The sequence below is a fragment of the Conger conger genome, chromosome 4 (assembly GCF_963514075.1).
Source record: "Conger conger chromosome 4, fConCon1.1, whole genome shotgun sequence".
Taxonomy (NCBI): domain Eukaryota; kingdom Metazoa; phylum Chordata; class Actinopteri; order Anguilliformes; family Congridae; genus Conger; species Conger conger.
Genome location: NC_083763.1, coordinates 63,288,717 through 63,310,100, shown reverse-complemented (window position 1 = coordinate 63,310,100; position 21,384 = coordinate 63,288,717). Strand labels below are relative to the sequence as shown.

General features: G+C 43.6%; 1 protein-coding gene across 2 annotated transcripts in view; it reads right to left on the bottom strand.

The window, feature by feature from the left end:
• Positions 1 to 17,945, bottom strand: part of LOC133127497 (solute carrier organic anion transporter family member 5A1) — a 36,859-nt gene extending 18,914 nt beyond the window's left edge. The window contains exons 1-2 of one of the 2 annotated variants that reach the window (XM_061240434.1): positions 17,865 to 17,945; positions 15,750 to 17,323 (exon numbers count right to left, since the gene is read on the bottom strand). In XM_061240434.1, coding sequence (XP_061096418.1) covers positions 15,750 to 16,692 — 943 coding nt within the window. In that variant the 5' untranslated portion in view covers positions 16,693 to 17,323; positions 17,865 to 17,945. Of the gene's footprint in view, positions 1 to 15,749; positions 17,324 to 17,830 lie in introns of both variants that reach the window. The other variant, XM_061240435.1, reaches the window with a different exon arrangement.
• Positions 17,946 to 21,384: the final 3,439 nt, after the last annotated feature.

Sequence of the window (21,384 nt, the reverse complement as noted above, 5' to 3'; positions counted from 1 at the left end):
CTTCTGACCCTGCAAAACATACTGTTCACCAGGAGACAGACACATCTGTATTCTCTTAAAGCCATCAGGCATATTAGTCCCATTCAGCAACTCCTGTCACCTAAAATCATACACTACCCTCTCATTTGAAGGATCAGGTGAAATCAGGAACGGGAAACAGTATGGGTTATAACTGCCACTGGTAATAAACCGATCGTTTCTCACGACCGTTTCACTTCATTTTACTTAAATGAAATGGCCATGTTTCCTAAACAGGCTAATCTAAGATTTAGGCTAATTCTTACCTAGATATTCTCCTCGAGAAAACCAGAAAACAGAACGGAGGCCATGACATACATTTCTCATACATATTAGCAAAGCAGTGTTGTGTAACAAAACCCAATCCAATCGGTGTTAAAAATAGAGCCGTGGTTCAAAAGAGCAGCGGGTTTATGAGCCCTTCGGCCACACTGCTCGAGCACGCCCGGATGCAGCCCTGTTCCCTCGGCGACGGACGGGAGGCACGGAGGTGAAAAATATGCAGCCTTCACAGCAGCACGGCCCAGGCAGTCGCGGCGCAGCCCCTTCAGAATACCGATGAGTCAGAGAAAGATCATTCCGGCACAGCGCCCGCTCCCTGAGACAGACGCACGGCGCGTCCAGCCCCGGGATTCGGAACAACAGGCAAAAGCCAGGGAACATTGTGTTATGGAGTTGGGGCACATTTCAGTGCACAAAGTTAGGGAACATCCGAGCGCACCGAGTTAGGGCACATCTGAGAGTACATATTGTTCTAGATCGAAGGTACCTCTGAGGTTTGCGGAGGAAGAGATGGGGTACAAAGGCTATCCTGTTCCCTTCACCCCTTCTGTGTTCTCTAGGGGCGCCCTTGATCCTACCTGGCAGGAGCACGAGCATGCTGATTACATTATTGGCATTTTTGGCAGATGAAGTGTCAACACCTGGTTGGTGATTGACAAGAGAGCGCAGGAGCCTGGCTGCTGTAGACGGTAATAAAGCTCACTGAAGCACATAATGCCCTGAAGGACAAAGGGAGGAACGCTTCCCAGAGCACAGGGCCAGGGCTGAGTCAGTCACATAGTTAATGAAGCACTCGGCAAAATGGCAAAAGTAATCAACTGGATCAATTAGCCCAAATAAGTTAATATGATGTATTCACAAAGAAAATATTCTAAAACATACACACCATATTTGCTGAATGCACTGGGAAACACAGGACATATTGAGTACAAGTGTATAAGTTTTGTGATCTGCAATGCAAACAGTCGTATTATTATTAGGCTAACCTCAAAGTTTAGAGAACAAAATCTGCAGAAGTGTGGGTACAGTACAGAGTGTAAAACATTTTGCGGTCAACCCTGGGAAAATCTATATACCAGAGTACATTTGCTACGAGTGCTTATATTATTCCTCTCTTTCCTACCACAAAGCTTGACAATTTTGGGTGAATTTCCATAAATCTTTTTCAGTCCTTGACCTGGTCCAGTATTCGTAAGAATTGGAGCATCACAAGTTACATTCGCAAGATAATGCAGTGACCGTACCTTTAAAATTACAACTAGACCTAAAACCTTGACTTGACAGAAAAAGCTACATTTTAAAATAAAAACTGTTAAAAGAAAAATATATGTGCAGTTTTTGAGCTTCATAAAATGTGTAATCTTCAGTTGTTATTTATGTGTAAGGGTGAAAGTACAGAAATCCACCAGAGATTTGCTTGAAACTAACAAAGTTCTCTTAGCACAAAGGGCTCTGGGACTGCAGCGATATGGACAGGCAGTATGTTATAGAAAGTCAAGTGGGCCCGTGGTTGGATCAATTCACCCATGTGACCTTGCGGGAGACAGAGCGAAAGGCACAATGAAATGGGGGAATGACTGCATTGTCATGGCAACTTGCTGACACGGCAGTGTCTTCTTACAAGTCCTAACCTTATCTTTCCCAGAAAGCACCATGGACACTGACAGACACTATTGCTTCCCTACCAGAATATATGTCTGAGGGAAGGGTACATGAAAAAGATAAGTGAAATAAACTGCATTTCACTGAACTTAAAATTCTACTTTCAGACCGCAGTATCTCCCTAGTTTATCCCCTCATATGTGACACAGCCCAGATTTCACATATGTGAAGAGCAAAAAAAGAGTGAGCCACGCAATATCTTTGCGCAATATCTGTGGAAACACACTGGATACTTGTGTGTATCTTAAAAATTGTTCAGTCCATATGTGGGTTTAGTACACCTGTGTAAACGAGTTAGGTGAAGCATGCCCAAAAACAGGATAAGTGCAAAGGGCATCCCCTGTCCAAATAGAGGTACCAGTGAAGTGATCACACCACCACTCTCCATGCAATAAGTTTATGTCATCATAACCGCACTGGCAGAACTGTTGGGTTGCATTCAAAAATGAATAAGAACAGATGGTCTAAAAAGGGATTTGAGTATTAAAGCCTCCACTCTGAGCATAGCCAAATAAGGTATTAGGGAGTCATACACAGGCCATCTTCTTTCTGTGAAAGTGCTAATTAATTACATATTTAATGTGCTGTCATGGGTTCCCCGTTCCCTGAGAAGGCAGAGAGCTCAAGGACACAGAGGGTGAAACAGAAGGCCATGACACCAGCAGCACAGAAAGCAGGACCGCATACACTTTCACTGGAGCCAGATGTTCACTTCAACTAGCTGAGAAGTCTAACCTTGCACTAGTAAAATTGAGAAGAAAACATCTTTAAACGTAATAACTGAATATGCCAAAGGACAAGGCCTCCTTGCGAAGAGCTTATTATTTAGAAGAGAAAGACTGCTTCAAGAAAAGCCTGCTTGGAAAAACACTACGTGGTAATGGAAATCACCCTACCACATGTAGTAAATATAAAACAAAAATGAGGGGAGGCACTGTTATAAATTATTTGAGAATTAAGTTAATTAAGTTAACAAGAGTCTAGACCTTCAATGTTAGCCAGACGTCTACAAACTGAAGCACAGGCAGGCCAGCAATCCAGTGGGCTCTGTGATGGCCAGCTCCGGTCCCTCAGGGGCAGATGGAGCTGGAGATGGTTATTCTGCAGAGTCCCAGCTCCAGCTCAGCAGTGATCCACCACACCAGCACGGCAACAGAGCCTGTGCACTGCTCCACTTTACAAACACCCGCACAGAAACAAGGGCTTATTTTGGTTAAACCACAACAAGACGAGGCAGCACAGGCAATAGCACAGGCCCAGTGCACAGTCACTGTTAGACACAACCCACAGGTTTCCTCTGAAGTTCATTAGAGGTGTTCCAGTTCTGCCTGCCGCATCCTCCTTGGGATGACAAGATGGCAGTGAGCCCAGGAAATACAGGGCTGAGATGCACGTGTGACTGTAGGGCAGATACATCCTCTGACTCTAACAAGGAGCAGCATTCTGCTTCATCATCACCTCCCATATAAGATCGATTACGCCAAAGAGTGCAAAGTATCAGCACCCTTCCTCTCCTCATCCCGGGACTGCAGTCTTTTAAGAAGCAAACCTCAAAAACGTGCTGGAGCCCTTTCTTCTGCATTTGAAGTCAGAAGACTCCATTCATTCCTTTACAATGGAGCTCTGCGGGGTAAGAGTCCCGACACTCTGATCTTTTACACAAATGCACAGCCTGCCAGTGCCGCAGATCAGAGACTTTCTCTTACATCCAAGACAAAACAACTTTTCCTGTATATAAGAATAGCCTTCCCTTCATTGTATTGTGTTCACAAAATTCCAAACTCATGAATGCTTACAGTGATGCATTCCAGAGAGACTATTAGTCTAGTGACCCAGCAAATAATTAGTAAATGCTAAAGGAAAGCTCTGAAAACCAGGGTTGGATGCAGGGCTGGGTAAAAATATGTGTTCACTTTTGGCACCTCAGATTCCCCCTGGGATTTCTAAGGAAGACTTTTTATTGGCTTCGAGCACGGAGAACTGGGCTTCCTGGTCTGCTGGGCCTCTATTGTCCATATTGACACATCTGTGTCATGTGACTGGCAGCCTGGGCAGGGAAAAGCTGCGCCTCTGGGATGCGCATCAGGATTACAGTCACTTTTTGTTTGTGTCATCGCTGTCCTACAGAGAGTGAATGCTTTAAACAACCAGGAGGCCTGCAGCTTGTGTGCTGTTCCTTTTCCCCCTGTTCTCTGAGCACGGGGGCTGGTTTTATAGCCTACGCAGTTTAAGCAGGCCCCTCGTCCTAAAAATGCCAAACTGCACAGCATGCTGCTGCCTCCATGCAATAAAAAAATCACGCACTAAACTGGCGCTTGGGCCAGAACTAGGACAAGAGCCTCAAATGTGGCAAGCAGTGAGACGCATTCTTTACGTGCCCTTCTCTCCAATGCCCTCCCCCTTTCTGTAGACAAAGGCACTTTTCTCCACGGCTTCTGACTGCTGCCCAGAGAGGGCCGGCCTTTCACAGCCGGACTGTGTAGCGAGGCCCAGTTTGGGGGGCTTGGCGGGGGGGTGTTAGTCCGCTGCCCTGCGGCTGGAAGCCGTCAGAGGGCACCTCCTGTGGGCGCAGGCCTGGCTGCTCGGTCACGTGTGAGTCCACGGTACTGGCCTTTACTCCCGGGTCCTCTGACAGGCAGCGTCCAGCCTGCAGTCCCCCCGAAGTCCCCCCCGCTGGCCCCGCACCCGCTCGGCTTGTTTGGACAAGGCACCGGAGCTGCGAACTGCCCGCAGCTGTGGGATACTTATGGCCAGCCTTCCAGGACGGTGCACACAAAGCTCCACTGTGCAGCAGTGCAGAAGTAAACACTGCACCCAAAATAAAACCGCTGTACCTCAGGGTAATGAAGAATGTGCTCTTTTACTGTCACACATTTCACTTCCAAGACACGGCTGTCAGCAGACTGCACATCCCTATGGGCAGACCAGCGTTGTAAAAACTGGGAAAAACTACAATTACAACTACAATTACCATCAACCAACATCTGAGTCTACAAGCCAAACAAGTAGAAGATACACCAGGAAAACAAGCCATGAGCAAATCTGGTTATGGCATACATGCATACCGTACCATCAAATAACCGCAAAACAGACAAATGCGCTTACTTGGAAATTGTGTGAAGCAGGCCAAATACGCTAGTTAGATCTTGCCTGAGAGAGGCAGGGAAGACCCAAACAATTCAGTGACATGAAACATTCATGAATACTGAAGCTTCTCACAAAGTGAGTCCCAAAGGTCATGAGTGAAAATAAAAAATGCAGAAAGAAATCACAAAATGGAAGTCGTTCTATTTTTAGAGCCTCTACAGAAAACACAGAATGCCAACGTACACAAGTTTTAATTATGCAATGCATTCAAAGCATATTCAAAGCATTTCTTTTCAGAATGCTAGCAAGAATATACAATGTTAAGTGTGAATATAATGAATACATTTTACATTTTTGTGAATTTATTGTACATCACATGTAAATAGTTGATGTAAACGTTCATGTACCATAGTCATTGCATGCATAATTGAACAGTTAGCTACATCAAGTTTCCATGTGATGTGAAAGTCCATTGGACCACAGTTCACCACAACAAGGTAAAACCTTGCTGCAAACAACATTAACATTGTCAAAAAAAAAAAAATACTCACTCACCCTTACTGCACCTCAAGATCATTCATAATAATTGTATAGCCCATTTATAATACTCCTGGATAGGCATTTTGTGTAAATTAAATCCAGCTCCATTGGAGTCAGCAATGGCTACTGAACTGGGAGGACTAAATTAAATTAAAATGAAAAGTTCACCAGGTAAATGGGCGGACAGCGAAGACGACAGAGTGAAGCATTGGCCTTTCATCACCTTACGGTCTCCCTCCCATTACTGGCAATCACGAGTGCCTTTGGAGCACAGAGAGGCCGAGAGATGCCAAGCTGACTGGGCCTTCCATCCCCGAGTGGATACGGTCAAGATACAGTAAGCCCAGACCCTGGGCTCCTCATCCGGCACCATCTCTGGAGCCTGAAAACCTCCTTCAGACACACCCCACAGAGGGCTGGAAGCACTGACCTCTGAGGTGTTGGGTGAAACCTGTCACTAAGCATCATGGTGCCACCGTCATAGACTCATTTCGGGACAAAATGTATTTAAAGATAATACAAGAGACCACCTTGCATGTTTTCTTGGAAAAGAAACCACTTTGTCCATTCTCTGTTACAATTGTTATGCAACCTCTTAAGAGGGTTTTCCTTTTACTGTAGAATCATGAGGCAACTTCAGAACTGCTGATCCATCCTTTATGCATTTATTTAATCACTAATAGCAGCCCTTGCGGGGTTATTTTTTCTCCCTCTTCAGAGGTATTTAGTGCCTTCCTTAGGGAGGAGTAGGGTTTCACAGGGCAGATGAAACCGAGTACTGTACAGTCATTGGCCAATTGGCAATAGGCAGCTCCCAACTGGCTGGGGTTGAAGGATCAGAGCCTGGATTCTAACACAGCCAGTTGTACAGCAATTAGAGAGATAATGCTCATACTGTGTGACTTGAGAGCAGCTCCCTCAGAACATTTGAGCACTTAACTTGACAGAACTGAATAAGGATGCTGTTTGTTGTTTATTTTGACCCATGTTTTGTTCAAGGGGCCACATCAAGGAAGCAGAGTGGAAGCAGTATTAACAGAACAGATTAACTGAGAACATGGCACTTCATTGACTGCAGTTCTTATTATTTGCTTCTGCAGGTAAAATCAAACCCCAAAGGACATGGCTCTGAATGACACGTAACCTTGCCCGTCCACCACAGCGCAGGAATCAGGCAGGACCTCCGTGTGGCGGGGCGACGGTCCCGCCAGCCTTCAGACGGCCCCTCACGGCTGCTTCCATGTGACCGCTTGATCAAAGCATTGCGATGCTTGTTAACAGGCTTAGCGCAGGAATGCCATTAAAACAGGGCCCGTGAAAAATGTGCTAATCTCTTTGTACCTTTCTCCCACAGCTAAACTGTCATGGCCAGCGCCACCGCGGCCAGACCTCGCTCGTTTCATAATCCTCGGCTTCGCCTCTTAACAAAACGACTCAAGCCCCTCCTTGGGCTAAGTCAGCAACACTCTGTGCAGGCCAGGAAGGAAGCTGAACGCAACGTATGGACTTACGAAAGCCAAATGGCGGCTTCACAGCAACACAGCTGGCTTGAACCTTACACAATACGTAACTGCGTGAAAAACTGTTACATATATAAGGAATGAGGGCAGTTAAATTTAAATAAATCCTTAATTACTTCAAGGGGCCCACAAATAATGTGTACTGTTTGGATGTTTGGGTCACGACATATCACACAGATGCTAAATTGCCCTATTTGTGTAAATTGCTTTATTCCTCTGAACAGTCAGCTGGACTGTGGGTCCTGGAGCAGCCGTCTCCCTGCTATATTGCATCTCTGATTAAAGATAGAGAGGGGAACAGTCACTTATGGGAGGGGGCTCTGTGGGCTACTTTCCCAGAAATGGACACAATGTGCCCCCTTGCACGTCTTTGTCAGCAAGACAGGAAATACCACAAGATTTATTGCCGACGGTATCCACCCTTCTTGCCCGAACAGCATGGTGGGGAATTAAATGCCTTAATGATGTCTGCCCACTTGATGTCTCAATACTTACTTTACCTGTCATTTCTTGTTCAGTTTGAGGGTAAAAAACAAAACATACCAAAACAAACACCACACTTAAAGTGAAACACTGAGTGTTCCGTGTCAGACCGTGCTGAAGTAGAAATTAAAACGGAGATTGGCGTTCCAAGAGTTCCAGACCTTTTGAAGAACAACTGTTTTTGCAGAGGCCTGGCTCGAAGCTGGGTTGCATGTAGTATAGAAATGCCTTCGCTGTGACCCAGTATTCTGGGCAAATGACAGATGATCCCCTGGTCTGGGACAAGAGCCTGCTTTCTAAAAGGGCCATCTGGGCCAGCGGGCAGGGCCGTGTGTGTACAGTACTAATCTTCGGAGTGGCCGGGTGGTGCAGCTGTTAAAGTGGGGGCAGGGTGGCTGCTTTGTGCACGTCTGGGCACTCTGACAGGCCCCAGCCTCACACCTGCAGCTTTTCCGTCCTGCACAATGGCAGGCAGAGCGCTGCAATCTGGATCAGGGTGCCTGGGAAGGGGCTGCTTCAGCCGGTGCCCGTCGGCAGGAAGAGGCCTATTCAACCACGCATCCTGCTGCCTGCTTTCCAGCAGCCGCCCACAGGGGCCGACTGCAGCAAAAGGGTCGCTTCCTCTATTGCTAAGCCAACTCCCGCCAATGCATTCCAGCCCCTTGCAACCAGAGCCAGTACTACAGTACTACATGCTGTGGGCAGATGAATATCCTTTTCATGGCAAATGCACAACGGTGACATTTTGTTGTGTTGTTCACTCCAACGCAATGAATTTGAAATTGAACACTGAATATGACGTTAAAGTGCAGACGGTCAGCTTTAAAGGATAATGCTGTTTTTTTGTTCAACTAATTTTTGAGGATTCTCTCTTTCCTATCGGTTCTGAATTCATTTTATGCACTTGCTTCTTTGTGGATGTTTTTTTTTTTTTTTTTTTTGGAGCTTTTCACTTTTTTCCCCCTCAATGTCAATAGCTTCACAATGGTGTCTATGTGAGACATATCAAGACACATGTCCAATTTACCTGAAACAAGTCAAGTTTTCTCCAAATGTCATAAATGGAAGATAAAAATAATGTAAAAGTAAAAGAAAAATAAAAAAAAATAATGTAAATTGCAAATAATGTAAAAAAGTATTGTTTACAGTGGTATGTAGCTCATCTCAAGAATATAACGTGGAAAATCCCATGTCCTAAACCTGTAACAATGCCTGATTATTCATTGTACTTTTACGAGGATGTTGTTGAGCCTCTTCACTATGCTGGCTGCCCATATATTTTTTAACCAGAATAGACAAAGTGCTAAATTAAATGTATGTATGCGCAGAATAGTGTAAGTATAATAGGTCATTTCTGCAAGTAGAAACCAAATTATACTTTTAATTTTGACATTCTACTCCACTTCCTAAGAGGTTAAGATGAACTGGACTTGAGTTGAGCCAAACATTAGCCAACATTGCATGCCATTTCAGCTATATTAAGCAACTGCCCATCTCTCTTTCTGCTTTGAGCAGAGCATGAGCTACATCAGCATGAACGTGGGTTTAGTGTGATTTAACAGTACCTTTCTTTCATGAACTGCCAATATCAGCATTACATTAATTATTACATACAGATATTAATCTTGCTAGCTAGAAAATTCTAACAACTAAATACTAAACATTAGTGCCTAAACAATTTTGTGCTAGCTAACTATAGACATAGCATGATCCAGAAATGAAATTTAATTGTGGATTATGGGGATCTCTGATGTACCATTCATCTACCATCTACTTAAACCCAGCACTTGCTTCTGCATGTCAGTGGTTTTTACACATTAAATTTCTGTGAGCATGAGCTTGCTGTGTATCAAAAGAGAGACGGGCTTAGATTATAATCTTTTCACCATTTAAAAATCCTCATTTAGGGGAACAAGCATGAATAAAATATTCTCTTCCAGGCCTTTCATGTCAGGGAGGGAAGCAGAAGGTGAAGTTAAGCAAGAGATTTAAATAAGCCACTGCTCTGTCCCTTCACACAGACTCCCATGAAAAATGAATTGTTTACAAGAAGCATCTCCAGCACGTGGCCATTAGTGTGAACTGTGGCATTCTGCAGCTTTATGGGCTTCTCGCTTAGCGTTGCCAGGTAATAAAGACCAACCTTCCAACCTGGAAAACAAACCACAAGCCGATTCCGAAGAGTAAATATTGAGAGAAAGGATCCATAGAGCATCATTAAGTGGTAAACCTGGGCGGTCAATTATATTTCAATATGTTAAATCCCTGAGTAAGCCTGTGTGATTTGTTGGAATTGACATAGCCTACATTGTTTGTTAATCCCGGCAGACAGACACTAATTAGGTTTTGTTAAATCATGACTGATCAAGGCTCATTAGAGAAAAATCTGACATCTGTGAGAACAGATCAGTTAATGCAAATGGGCATAAAACTGTTTTGGTCAAAAATTGATTTTTGTCAAAAACTTTTACCAGCTAAATTAAAATCACTGTAAATTTAAAATGAAAATATGGGAAATTTACAGCAAATTAAGCAATTTTCTATTCCTAGAATTGCTAGAATTGACCAAAATTGATTATGCCCTCAAGAAGACAAGCGAGTGAGTTCCATGGACTGAATTAGGGCAGTCTCATCCAGTCAGGCTGACATTAACAGATAGAGGGGGAGTTTGTTGAGTACAACTTGACCTGTGAGATGCTATGACCTAGCATTGCTGCGGCACTAGCACTGTCAGAAAAACAATGATGGAGAACACAATACTATATGGACTTGTGGTGTTCTGTATTTTTCCAGATCCTTTTATTTCTCATGATTTACATGCAAGGAATATGCAATATCCCTTACCTGTTCACCATAAGAGTACATACAGTGTTGTGAAAAAAAGAAAAAGATTTGAGAGGGTGAAAAAAAAAAAAAGAAAAAAAGTGTGCTTTTCAGTCAGTACATTTGTTAGCAGGCAACACATTTGTACTGCACACCGTAAATATGTTTATGACACTGAAGGCACTCAGCTGTCATGCATCAGTGACAGGGGAGATATTACACATCACACCATAAGGATTATTCCTGTGCATTCCAGACCTTCACACATTTTCTTAATACTGTGTGAAAATTAATTAATAACATGTGCTTTTGTGTTCTCACCCATGACTCAGGGAAGCAGAAAGGTTTGACCACGGCATATGGCCCCCCCACACACCTTCCCCCATGCCAACCACCCACCCACACACACACACACAGATTTCACACCGGAAAAAGTAAGAATTATTACAACCTATCATTTCTGCTCACATAAGCATCCCCCAAATACCCTACAGGCTGGGCGTTCAGCATCTAGAGGACCCAGGCGGCAATAGGAAAGAGCAGGGAACGGTAGCCCTGCAAAGTCTGTCTGCAGCTAAAGAAGGGCAAATGTCTCACCAGCTCAAGAAACATGATCGGGCTGAGGGAGGCATGGCGGCAGGGCGAAATATTAACCTCGGAGAGGAAGCGGACGGCTCATCCTGCTCACGTGCCCTGCCAGGGAGGCGTTCACACAATCTGCCAGGCAGACAGATCGGACGGGGAGGGGGCGAGGGCCGTCACGGTTCACATGGACCGTCACAGCAGGAGACCGTTTGCGTCAACCACTGCCCGCACACACTCACGCGCAGACAGAGAGGGAGCGTGGACACGCAGCAGCTGTTCCCTTTCTAAAATTAACAGCGCATAGGAGGGTAGTCTGGACAGACCGCCTCGCTCAGAGCTGATTTCACACACAAACACTAAACCAGAGCGAGGCCAGGCCCCAGCAACGAGGAAATGGCCATATGCTTCCTTGGAAAATGTAGCAGTATGGGATCATAAACACCAAGCTTAGACAAAAAAACTCCTGGCTTGCCTACAGTTTGTGTGTTAAATTAATCGGTTCCTAAGACTACTCTTACACAATACACTACTACTGACATACATGTGCTACGACACTGGAGGCAGCAACAGTAAAGGTGCTTTATGACAAAAGCTATGGGATCGAATCCTTAGGAGGATAATGGTGCTGTATATGGTGGATAACGGTCTGAATTCCGTCACTAAGCTTGTTACTGAATAAATATAAATAGGTAATGTCTATCAATAAGCTACATTTGCTGCATTGGGTAAGATCATGTTTTCTAAAATAATAATGCAAGATAGGCAACATAAAAAAATAAACATAGTAAACAAACACCCACGGCTGCCCTCAGTAACTTGGGCCCAAATCAATGCACAGCCGCGCTAGAAAAACACTGCAGTGCTGCATAATGCTAATAACCTGCATTTATGAGAACATCGCACCCATTACTGCATGTACAAAGTTACCTATTAAAAAAGAGCACTTAAATTGTCAGCAATTACAGGGACAGTACAGTCACAGCAGAGTTTGCATATCCCGTGAATAGTGTTACTGTTCATTAGTGGCTCCTTCAGTTTGGCTCTCAAGGCTTCTCAAAAGAAATTCCATTAGGTTTGTCTCGGTACTACCTAACCAGTCACTTGGTGAAAATCTAACTGTCAGCAATCTGCAAACATGCACATAGAAAATTTCATATCCCCTCCCTACAAAATTCTGGAGGTCAACTCTGCACAGAGGATCATGTAAAATGAATGAAACTATGATGGATTTTCTGTGCCATTCTATACCAAAAGGACTGCTGCACAGAGCACACTTGACGAGAACAAAACACTTCTCCGTGTCTCACTGTCACGAAACAGACAAAACACAGCTCTTCTTATTTACCTTTTCTTGCAAACAAGAAAGTATTTTTGTAAGGTCAGCAAAATGTCAGCATTAGTCACGCCTGTTCTCATACGCCAGGCTCAACCGTTGCCTCCACACCCTCCCCACACCCCATATAAAAAAAGACAGCGCTCCTTTCCCATCTCTTTCTCCTGTAAATCAAGGACCTGAATACAGCAGCTGCCCCCCACACACGGCCCCTTTCCTGGGGGAGAGGCGCAGAGTGTGTGCGGAGAGGCTTGTTGTTGTAGCCCTCTCCTGCTCTCCCCCAGCGCAGTCCCTGCAACAGCCGTCAGGTTCAGCCAGGCTGGACCTGCCAACCAGTCTGCCTGGCAACAGTCAGCCAATGATAAACTACAGTCCCCGATCAATGTCTTTCCCAGCAGTTCCTCTGGTCAAATTGATGTGCAGGCATAGATGCAGGTTGAGAATACCATTTTTTTTTTAATGTCCTAGCTTTAGGCGACCAAAACAGTGGGAGGAAGAAACACTCAGGGGACTAATCAACAGAGCAGTGGATGTGCGCGGGGGCTGTGTGTAAACAGCAGCCCAGTCAGGCCCAGCTGCAGCAAAACAGGCACGCAGGGCATGTTGTGATGAGCCGTGCTGCACTGCCATTTAAAGAGGTGACCTCTGGATCTCAGAAAGAAAACAGGCTTATTTTTCCCCATTCTGATTCAGATTCAGATTTTAAAAAACAAGTGCACTCCTGCATTAAAAGGATTACGGTTTGACATTGGTGAAAGACAACAGTACAAGGTCAAAGGCACTGGCCTTTCTGTGCTTTCACTGCTGTACTGGTGGCTCCGTTTCTGCAACCTGATCTGTACGACTAAGAGCTAGAACATCCAAGAAGACTTAAAAGATGTGAAATGATGCCCATCATCGTTAGCAGCTTTAATTTCTGACGGACATCCAATTCATACGCCATTCAAACCAGACTCATAAAACTGATTTAAAGACACCATTTCTATTACATGTTTTCTTATTATTATTCAACTAGCATTAAGCACATTTTATTCTTAAAACTTGACAATTTTCCCTGCATGCATCATCCCTTGACATTAAACTCAATACCTTAGCTATCAGCTCCTGAACCACATTGGTCCTCGGGTGGCATAATCATAGGTCAGACAGCCTTTCGATTTGTTTAATACAATAAGCCCCTGAATGTTTGCTGAATCCACTAAACTGGACATAAATTACTGGAACATACCAATATCAACCCCAGTGGGCAATGCTGCAGATTGCAAAGCGAAAAACTCAAAGGAAATAAGACAGCCCCCAAGTTTGCCTTGAGAGCACAGTGGTTCAGCCCGCGCTAAGATTGATGAGAGATGTAGTGTAGCGCCCCACAATTTCAACACACTCCTGACTGCACACTGACCCCCCACTTTCCCCCCGGGCCACTCCGCCCCCTAAAGTAGTGGGGCTACAAGGCGCTCTGGCAGGCTGGGAGCTTTCCCAACCAGGGCTGCTCCAATCAGAGGTGGCTTCATGGCTGAATCAATAGGGGGCAGATCCTATAACCTCACCAGGCAGCTGTCACAGGTCATAAATACGATCCATTTTACTACCTTTTCTCCATGGGTGTGCTCAAATAAACACTGGCTGTGGAACACTTTTTTTCCCCCCCAACAAAGGACAAACTGTTCAAATATAACAATAGTATATTTTAAACGCTGTACTACAAATAATTGTAATGCATCTGTAATGTATAATGCATAATACTATTTCATAATAATAATAATATGTTATTTACTGACTGCATTACAATTTTATATAAGATTAGGCTACAAATTTTCTTAGCTTGTGCTGTCACCCAGGGTAACTTACCGAGTGTCAGTTTATAGCCAGCATCCAGATATTTACAGAAGCAATTAAAATAAAATACTTTGCCCAAGGGTGCAATAAACATTTCCTCACCTGAGATTCCAACCTGAAACCCTCTGACTAAAACTCCAGCTCCCAAACCACAACCACTAATACTGATAATGAATTCAAGGCACTACTCATTTTAGAGTATATTCTGTTGTACTCTACAAAGCCCTTTAATTTCAAAAAACCAAAATGTTAGCAAGACTGCCAGATATCATTTTCACACCAAGCAGCCAAGCAGAAATTGGTTAAATGTATAGGAGATCATTTTTTTTCATGCATGAGAACATAAATCCATGCCATAAGCTTATTTCCGAGCGGCCATATTGGAATGAGCGCTACCTAAGATTGCCCCTCTTTAATCTTGGTCCTCCCTGCTGAACCGCTCTGGAAGGCATCACTATTCATCACTCTGGCTCAAGCCTCCCTCCTTCACGCTTGCGCTCCTTAGTCAAGGTCAACTTTACTGCTCCGTCATAAAAACAGAGCACTAGCCAGAGTCCAGGGGGGGAGTACACGTGTGGAACTGAGCTGAAAGGGGGGGCGCTAGAGAGGTACACAAATGGCCTTTTGCTGGGCCCGGTCTCTCGCACAATGATAACCTAAATCGGCCGAGCCACCAGCGAGTGACCTCTGGATGTGCTGGATCAGCTGAAAACGAGGGGAAAACCGCACGCCGTGTATAATTGCCGCTAATATGCTGGCAAGGCCTGCTGCCCCAAGAGGGTATGGGGTGCCTGCCCTTCAGTCGTATGCTCTGCACACAGCAAACAGGGGGTTAGACCCAGCAAAAACGGGAATAAAAAAAAAAAAAAACTATGGGCCTGTCCTTTTAGAAGGAAAATCGATGAAGATACCTGATCAAGGGAAAGTCGTGTATAACCAAAGAATACCATGCCAGTCAATCAGTCTAACTGCCTTTTCACTTCTTCTCCAATTGAGAATGTACAGTTGTATTTGTAGCCCTGTTCTGTCACCGCCGCACCGTACCCAAATTCAGGAGAGCACAGAATGTGCTTCCTGCACAGCTGAAGGAGCCCAACCAGCCAGAGGATTGCATCTTTGGTGAGACATGTTTAATGAGACATGATGATAAGGTTAGTGAGGGTCATGGTTGGATCCTAAATGGAAAAAACGGGACAGGAACAAGATATTCCACATGCAAAAATAATATTTGTAGAAGACATTTTGGTTCAAATGTTTTACAGTTGAAAAGGTTTCCTCCCCTGTTTCTAAAACCAAGCAACTGCCTCCAAACGCCAGGGCTCACCAAAAAAAAGGCATTTGAAATACTTGCTGCATCATGAATTTGAAACAGGACTTTGCTGATGTCAACACTTGCTCATCAAATCCACAAAATTCAATAGCCAATGTTCAAACACAGCATTTGTGTAGCTTTCACTCCCCAACCCCGACCCCCACCACCTCCCACCTGCTTGACCTCAATGTGAACCAGCATTTATTTTTTATTTTTTATCTCACACAAAGAAGCATGCAGAAAAAATAAAAACACAAAGGTTCCTTACCAAGGTACAGGGATGCGTTCTCTTTCTTGACGTTGTCGTCCAGGTAGGTTGGCCCGAGAGTATAGATGGGAGTGGATCCCATCCCAACTAGAATCTGGGCACAGATGAACAGTGCCACATACACCGAGTGCTCGTTGCCCTCCTGGTCTCTGGGGCAGGAGGACACATCGGGGGCATCCCGGCTGCCATTGGCATTCATACACAGGCCCTCATTGCCCGTGGAGGAGTTGACCTCCAGAATTTTGTAGGGAGGGGATATGAAATGAGGTAAGGAGAACAGGGCCGCTCCCACGGCGATGAAGACCCCGCCCACTGCCAACCACCGTGGCCTTTGTCCTCGACCCCCAAAATAGCTGATGAAGACCACCACCAGAAGGCTGCCAATGTCAAAGCAGCTGACCAGCAGTCCTGACTCGGAGCTCCTGAGACTATATCTCTTCTCTATGGTGGTGATGACGCTGCTCAAGTAGCCAGACACCATCAATGACTGAATAAAAGTCAAGTAACACATACAAAATAAAAAACAGCGAGAGTCAGAGAGGATCACTCTAATGTACTTCCGCGCAGGAAAGTTGATGAATTTTGAAAGGGAAAAGCCTATTTTTTTGCTCTTGTTGCCATCTGTTCTCACAGAGCTGCTCAAACCAACCATGCTGGACATGGAGGGTGATAAGTCAGTCCTTGCGGGAGAATCTGCCTGACTTGACTCCGCTTTCTGCGGTAGATCGCTCAGCACAGAGCTCTCCTCAGCATTTAAGGTTTGAGTTGTGTTCACTAATCTCGGTTCCAAAGTCTCACTGCCCAACTGACAGGAACCATTGAGAATCGGTAGACTTTTAGATTTGAAATAATTCCCCGGCTCCTCATATGAACATTGGAACTCATGTACTTCAAGGGATACAGATAAGTCGCCCCCAGTCTCCTCACTACCAGGTGAAGCCATTGTAAAACTGGTTTAAGTGTTCAAATCTATATTTCTGGCCACTAAACCGAGACTGAATGGTTACAGCCACATACGCATATACTGTAGAAAGGCTGAAAGCTAAAATGACTGAACAGCCCTGTCAGAGGATGAATCGAAAAGGTGTGGGCCACTATGGCTTCGAACATGATTTATCTGCATTGCTGTTTGCAGTGAAGCATTTTTTTTATTTCACAGACTGCTCCTCTGCGTTGCATCTGATGAGTAGGCTAGATCCTTGCTTCTTCTTCTTCTTCTAGATCACCATACAAAGGCCAGTATGTACCGATGTCCTTTTCTACCGTTATTGCCGACATAAAGAAAAGCAAAAGCATCATGTCTACGTTTAAATTATCCATACCATAAATATACGCTTTTGTTTTCCGACAATGGGCTAACGATAAACAAGCCAAATTACAACACAGCTGGTGTGTTATCGAGCGGCCACATCCATCACATCTTCGCAGACATCTTCTTTACAAACGAGTAAACGTATCATCCTTTTGCTTGTCTGCCGTTTTCCAATGGTGATCGATTTGATAGCTCTTTGTTACTTGTCACCGCATGAAGTCCTCACTGTAGCTTGATTCTGTCCCAACAGCAACGCAGAATCCTGAGTCAGGGATGTAACAATAAGAACACAATCAAACGGGTTTCTACAATCAAACACATTCTGTCACATAGTGTCAGGCAATCTAGGCTTATTCGAATTAACATTCAACAGGATTTGCCTTTTAATAGTTTTTTGCTTTCGCTACTGTGTCCGTTTTTTAAACGCAATTGTTAGCAAGATAGGTGGCTAGCCTTACTCCATGGCTAGCTGATTCGCCAATTTTGTAGCGGACGCATTCTTTTAAATCACAATTGCTAACTAAAATATCAATCAGCTTGCTTAGAATTGCACTACTAAGCCATTTCAACCATATTTGTGGCGACCTCGTAAACTAGATAGCAAGCTAGCATGAACAGCACATGAATAGCAATAACGGGGAAAATAACCTGACAGTCTATTGACAATTCGCTGAAATGTGTAAGGTTTCAATATAATAAAAATATATATATGACATAAAATCAATGCATTCATAAAGAGGAGAAAAGAAGAAAAAAAAAACCCACGCACCCATAATATTCTCAATGATTCGTTGTATACTCACACAGGGCAGGAGGAGGAGGTAGGCTGTTGTTGTCCCCAAACCGGCTACTCAGTGAATGAGATTGTGGATGGTTGGAAGGGGGGGAGACCACGATTTGCTGTGGGCAAACGGGACTTGTAGTCTTTCAGATATTTGTCTGCCGATTTATCAAATTATCACATTGTAGTTCCTTGTTCAAGTGAAATAGTATTCACTGCCCTCATGTCTCTATTAAAATACATAACAACAGTCTATTTTAATGACATGAACAACGGATTGCATGCTTTCACATTGTATGAACAACAATTTGCCTTTTCAGACTACAAGTTCCAAAATGCCTAGTCTTGCATGTGTTGGCTTTCCTCATATCACGTGCTCTTTAACAGCTGAGACCCTTACTGACCCGAGCTTCGCTCCATTACTGAGAGGACTGGCAAGTTGGCAACTGCATAATGTGCATTATTTCCAGCAGGTCTGGTTTAAATGATGCCAGTGTATTTGTCAATAAACAGTTTAGTGAATTGAAGATAACATGAGGCAATTAATGCCTGACAGCTGTATGTATTCGTTTTGTCAGTTTTCTGCTGAATCAACAATATAACAGTAGGCTTGCATTACACCCTAACCATATGGTACCGCAGTAAATAACTGCCAATAAGGAGGGTAGTCAAGATGTGCTGTAAATGTATTTTGTTACAAAATCCAAAATTCCCATGTAAAAATGTGTTTGATTAATTTAAAAATTATTTAAACATTGATCCCTCTAGTTAGAATTTAAGCTCACATTTAAACCTGTTCACTGTTACCTGTTGAAATATTGCACTATTTTCAGCGGCCACTTACAGTATGTGACAAACCATTTTAACTGGGACAGTGGGATGTGATTGTGCACACAGATGCATGTTTGTGTGCATATATTTGCATGCAAGTTTCACAAACTCAGATAAGTATACATCGTATGTGTGTGCATGTGCATGAATTTAAGCATGTGTATGCAGGTGTGCATGTTTTTGACATGTGTGCATGTAGATTTTGTATATATTAATGCATATTTCTGTATGTGTATATACATGTGTACATGAATGAACCAGCACATTGTGAGATATAGTGAAGGTCAAATGCAGCTTTTGGCTTTGGTAGATAAACTGATACATTTAGCCAAAGTCCCATTATTGCCCATTCTTGGCAAGGTCTACACATCATAATAAAATCCGCTGCCGTTAAGAGCCCAAATTACATGAACAACACATTGAAATCTAGCGGATGTGGCTTGTTTACTGACTGTACTTCCAGGAGGCATGCTCAAAGCGTGTTATTCTAGCATTGTTTGTGCTTTTGGCATGGCTGCTGCGTGCACTGTACTTGGCACCAGTCACAAAAAAAGAAGAGTCAAAGCTGTGCAGATGTAATAACAGCAAACAGCGAGGAGAGAATTGCCTTTGTTTGTTTTAATGGATGAGCAGGGGCAGCAGTGAAGGAGAGGCCAGAAGCAGCCATCTAAATCATCCTCAGAGGGGGCCACTCAGCCAAGCGTGCCTGCACCACTGACCTTCGTGTTATGATTGGGCTGTTTGTTACTGGGATCCTGTAAAATGAGAACACAAGCAGCCTATTGAATTTGTTAGGAGAACAATGCTCTCAGATGCCAAAGCACACTAGAGACAGATACAAATTAGCAAGAGGATCAGTACATCTCCAAATTTAAGTATTTCATTCTACCAACAATTTCAAAGCAGTGTACAACATACAATATAGTCTACACTATACAACATTAAGGTGGTAGCGCAGTGCACACGCCCATGTTTGCTTATTTTTTAGTTAAAGAGCAGAGTGCAGACATATTCTGAAGGGAAGACTAGGAACATTGCAATTTGGCATTCTGTGATCCATAGAGACTCTGTGCTTCGCTTCAGATGACGGACTTTACTGAGAGGAAAGGGAGGCTTTGTAGTAATATTGTTAAAGGACACCATAAGGTTGATTTCTGATGACAGGAGCATTTATGAGTAGAGTGTTTCTGAGCCTTGTGCAGAGTGTTAATGAACGCGTAGTGTCTAATTCACCTTGCTGAACGAGTCATGTCCAGTGTGCTCTCCATCATTCAGCCTCTATAAACCTGGGCTCTGTCACAGATCTGATGCTTCACTTCCTCTTCAATCGCATTGTCATCAAAACATATTTTGGTGCATACTGTCCAAATAGCAGCAAATTTTCTGCTTTCTTTTTGATGAAGAGCAGCAGTTTGCTAGGTAAATATTTAAAAGGCTCAGAAGCAGGGTGCATTTGATTGCCATGACACATTATTTATTTCCATCAGGTTAAGTTTAAAATAGATTTCTGTATTTTATTACAGGTTCTGATTTCACTGGCAGAAATTGTACTTCAACAATAACAACATCAGAAGTGTTTCTTGCTGGGGGTGCATACAACAATTAGCTCACTGTTGTTATGGATCGTACATTTCTATTAGGTTCTTGACAGTTTTAATGAAAGAATACAGTATGAAAATATGAGATGTGTACCCTGCAATCTTATGGAAATGGAGCTGTTTCCACAAGCCAAAGTATATATAATATATTACAATTATATGTTCCTTTATGACTATATTCAAGTATTATTTAACATTTATTCAAGGATTTTTTGCATTTACTAAAAATTTTTAAACATGCTCCTATTTTTGAACTTATCTGTATCTGTTCATGCAGAACACTTTTGCATACAATAAGAGATTCCTATCTGTCATTGCTTTCCCATCCCCAGTGTATGCTTGTCATTAGCCCCAATGCAATTATCACACTCTAAATGAATTGTAGTCCTGATTGTGATCCAGCTCCTTCCTTGCAAATTTCTTCCTTTCATCTAATGGGTATAATTCCCACACTTCCTATGTGAACACTTCATTTATTTTTCTCACCAGAGTTTGTGCAAACGCAGTGCCGTTGGTTTGAACACTGTTTAAAAGGACATGGTTGGTTGTAACTGCAGCCTTGCTCTTTTTGGCGGAAGGTGGGGGCTGTGAGGGTGGACCTGCAGTCACGAGGACATCTCTCCTGCTGAAGGTGCTCATGCTCTGAATGCATGATCAGCCCACTCTGACCCTGCAGTCCCCCGGTTCTGCTGCAGTCAGCCACAGACCTCCTCCCCTCTGCATCTCTGAAGACGAGGCCAGAGGTCAGCCATCTTAGGGAAAACCTGCTGAAGCCACATTGTCTGCAGCAGTTAGGCCATACTGTAGCTGCCCTGTGGCTTTGACTTCACAAGAGAAAATGAAAGATGCTTCTTTTCATTCTTCGATGCTTTCTCACCCCTTATGTCTATTATATTATATTATATTTATTCTAGTTTCTGTTCTTCTAATGTAATTGTTTAGGTATAATGCCTGGAAGTGTTTTGTCACTATTTTTTCCTATGCTAATGCAAATGTGAATCCTTTGCCTATGCTAATGAAGTCTTTCATTCCTAAGCTCCAAATTCAGTGTTTTCAGACTTTCATTATAGAAGAGGTTGGTTGCAGCTCATGAAATAATATAGAATGAGGGTA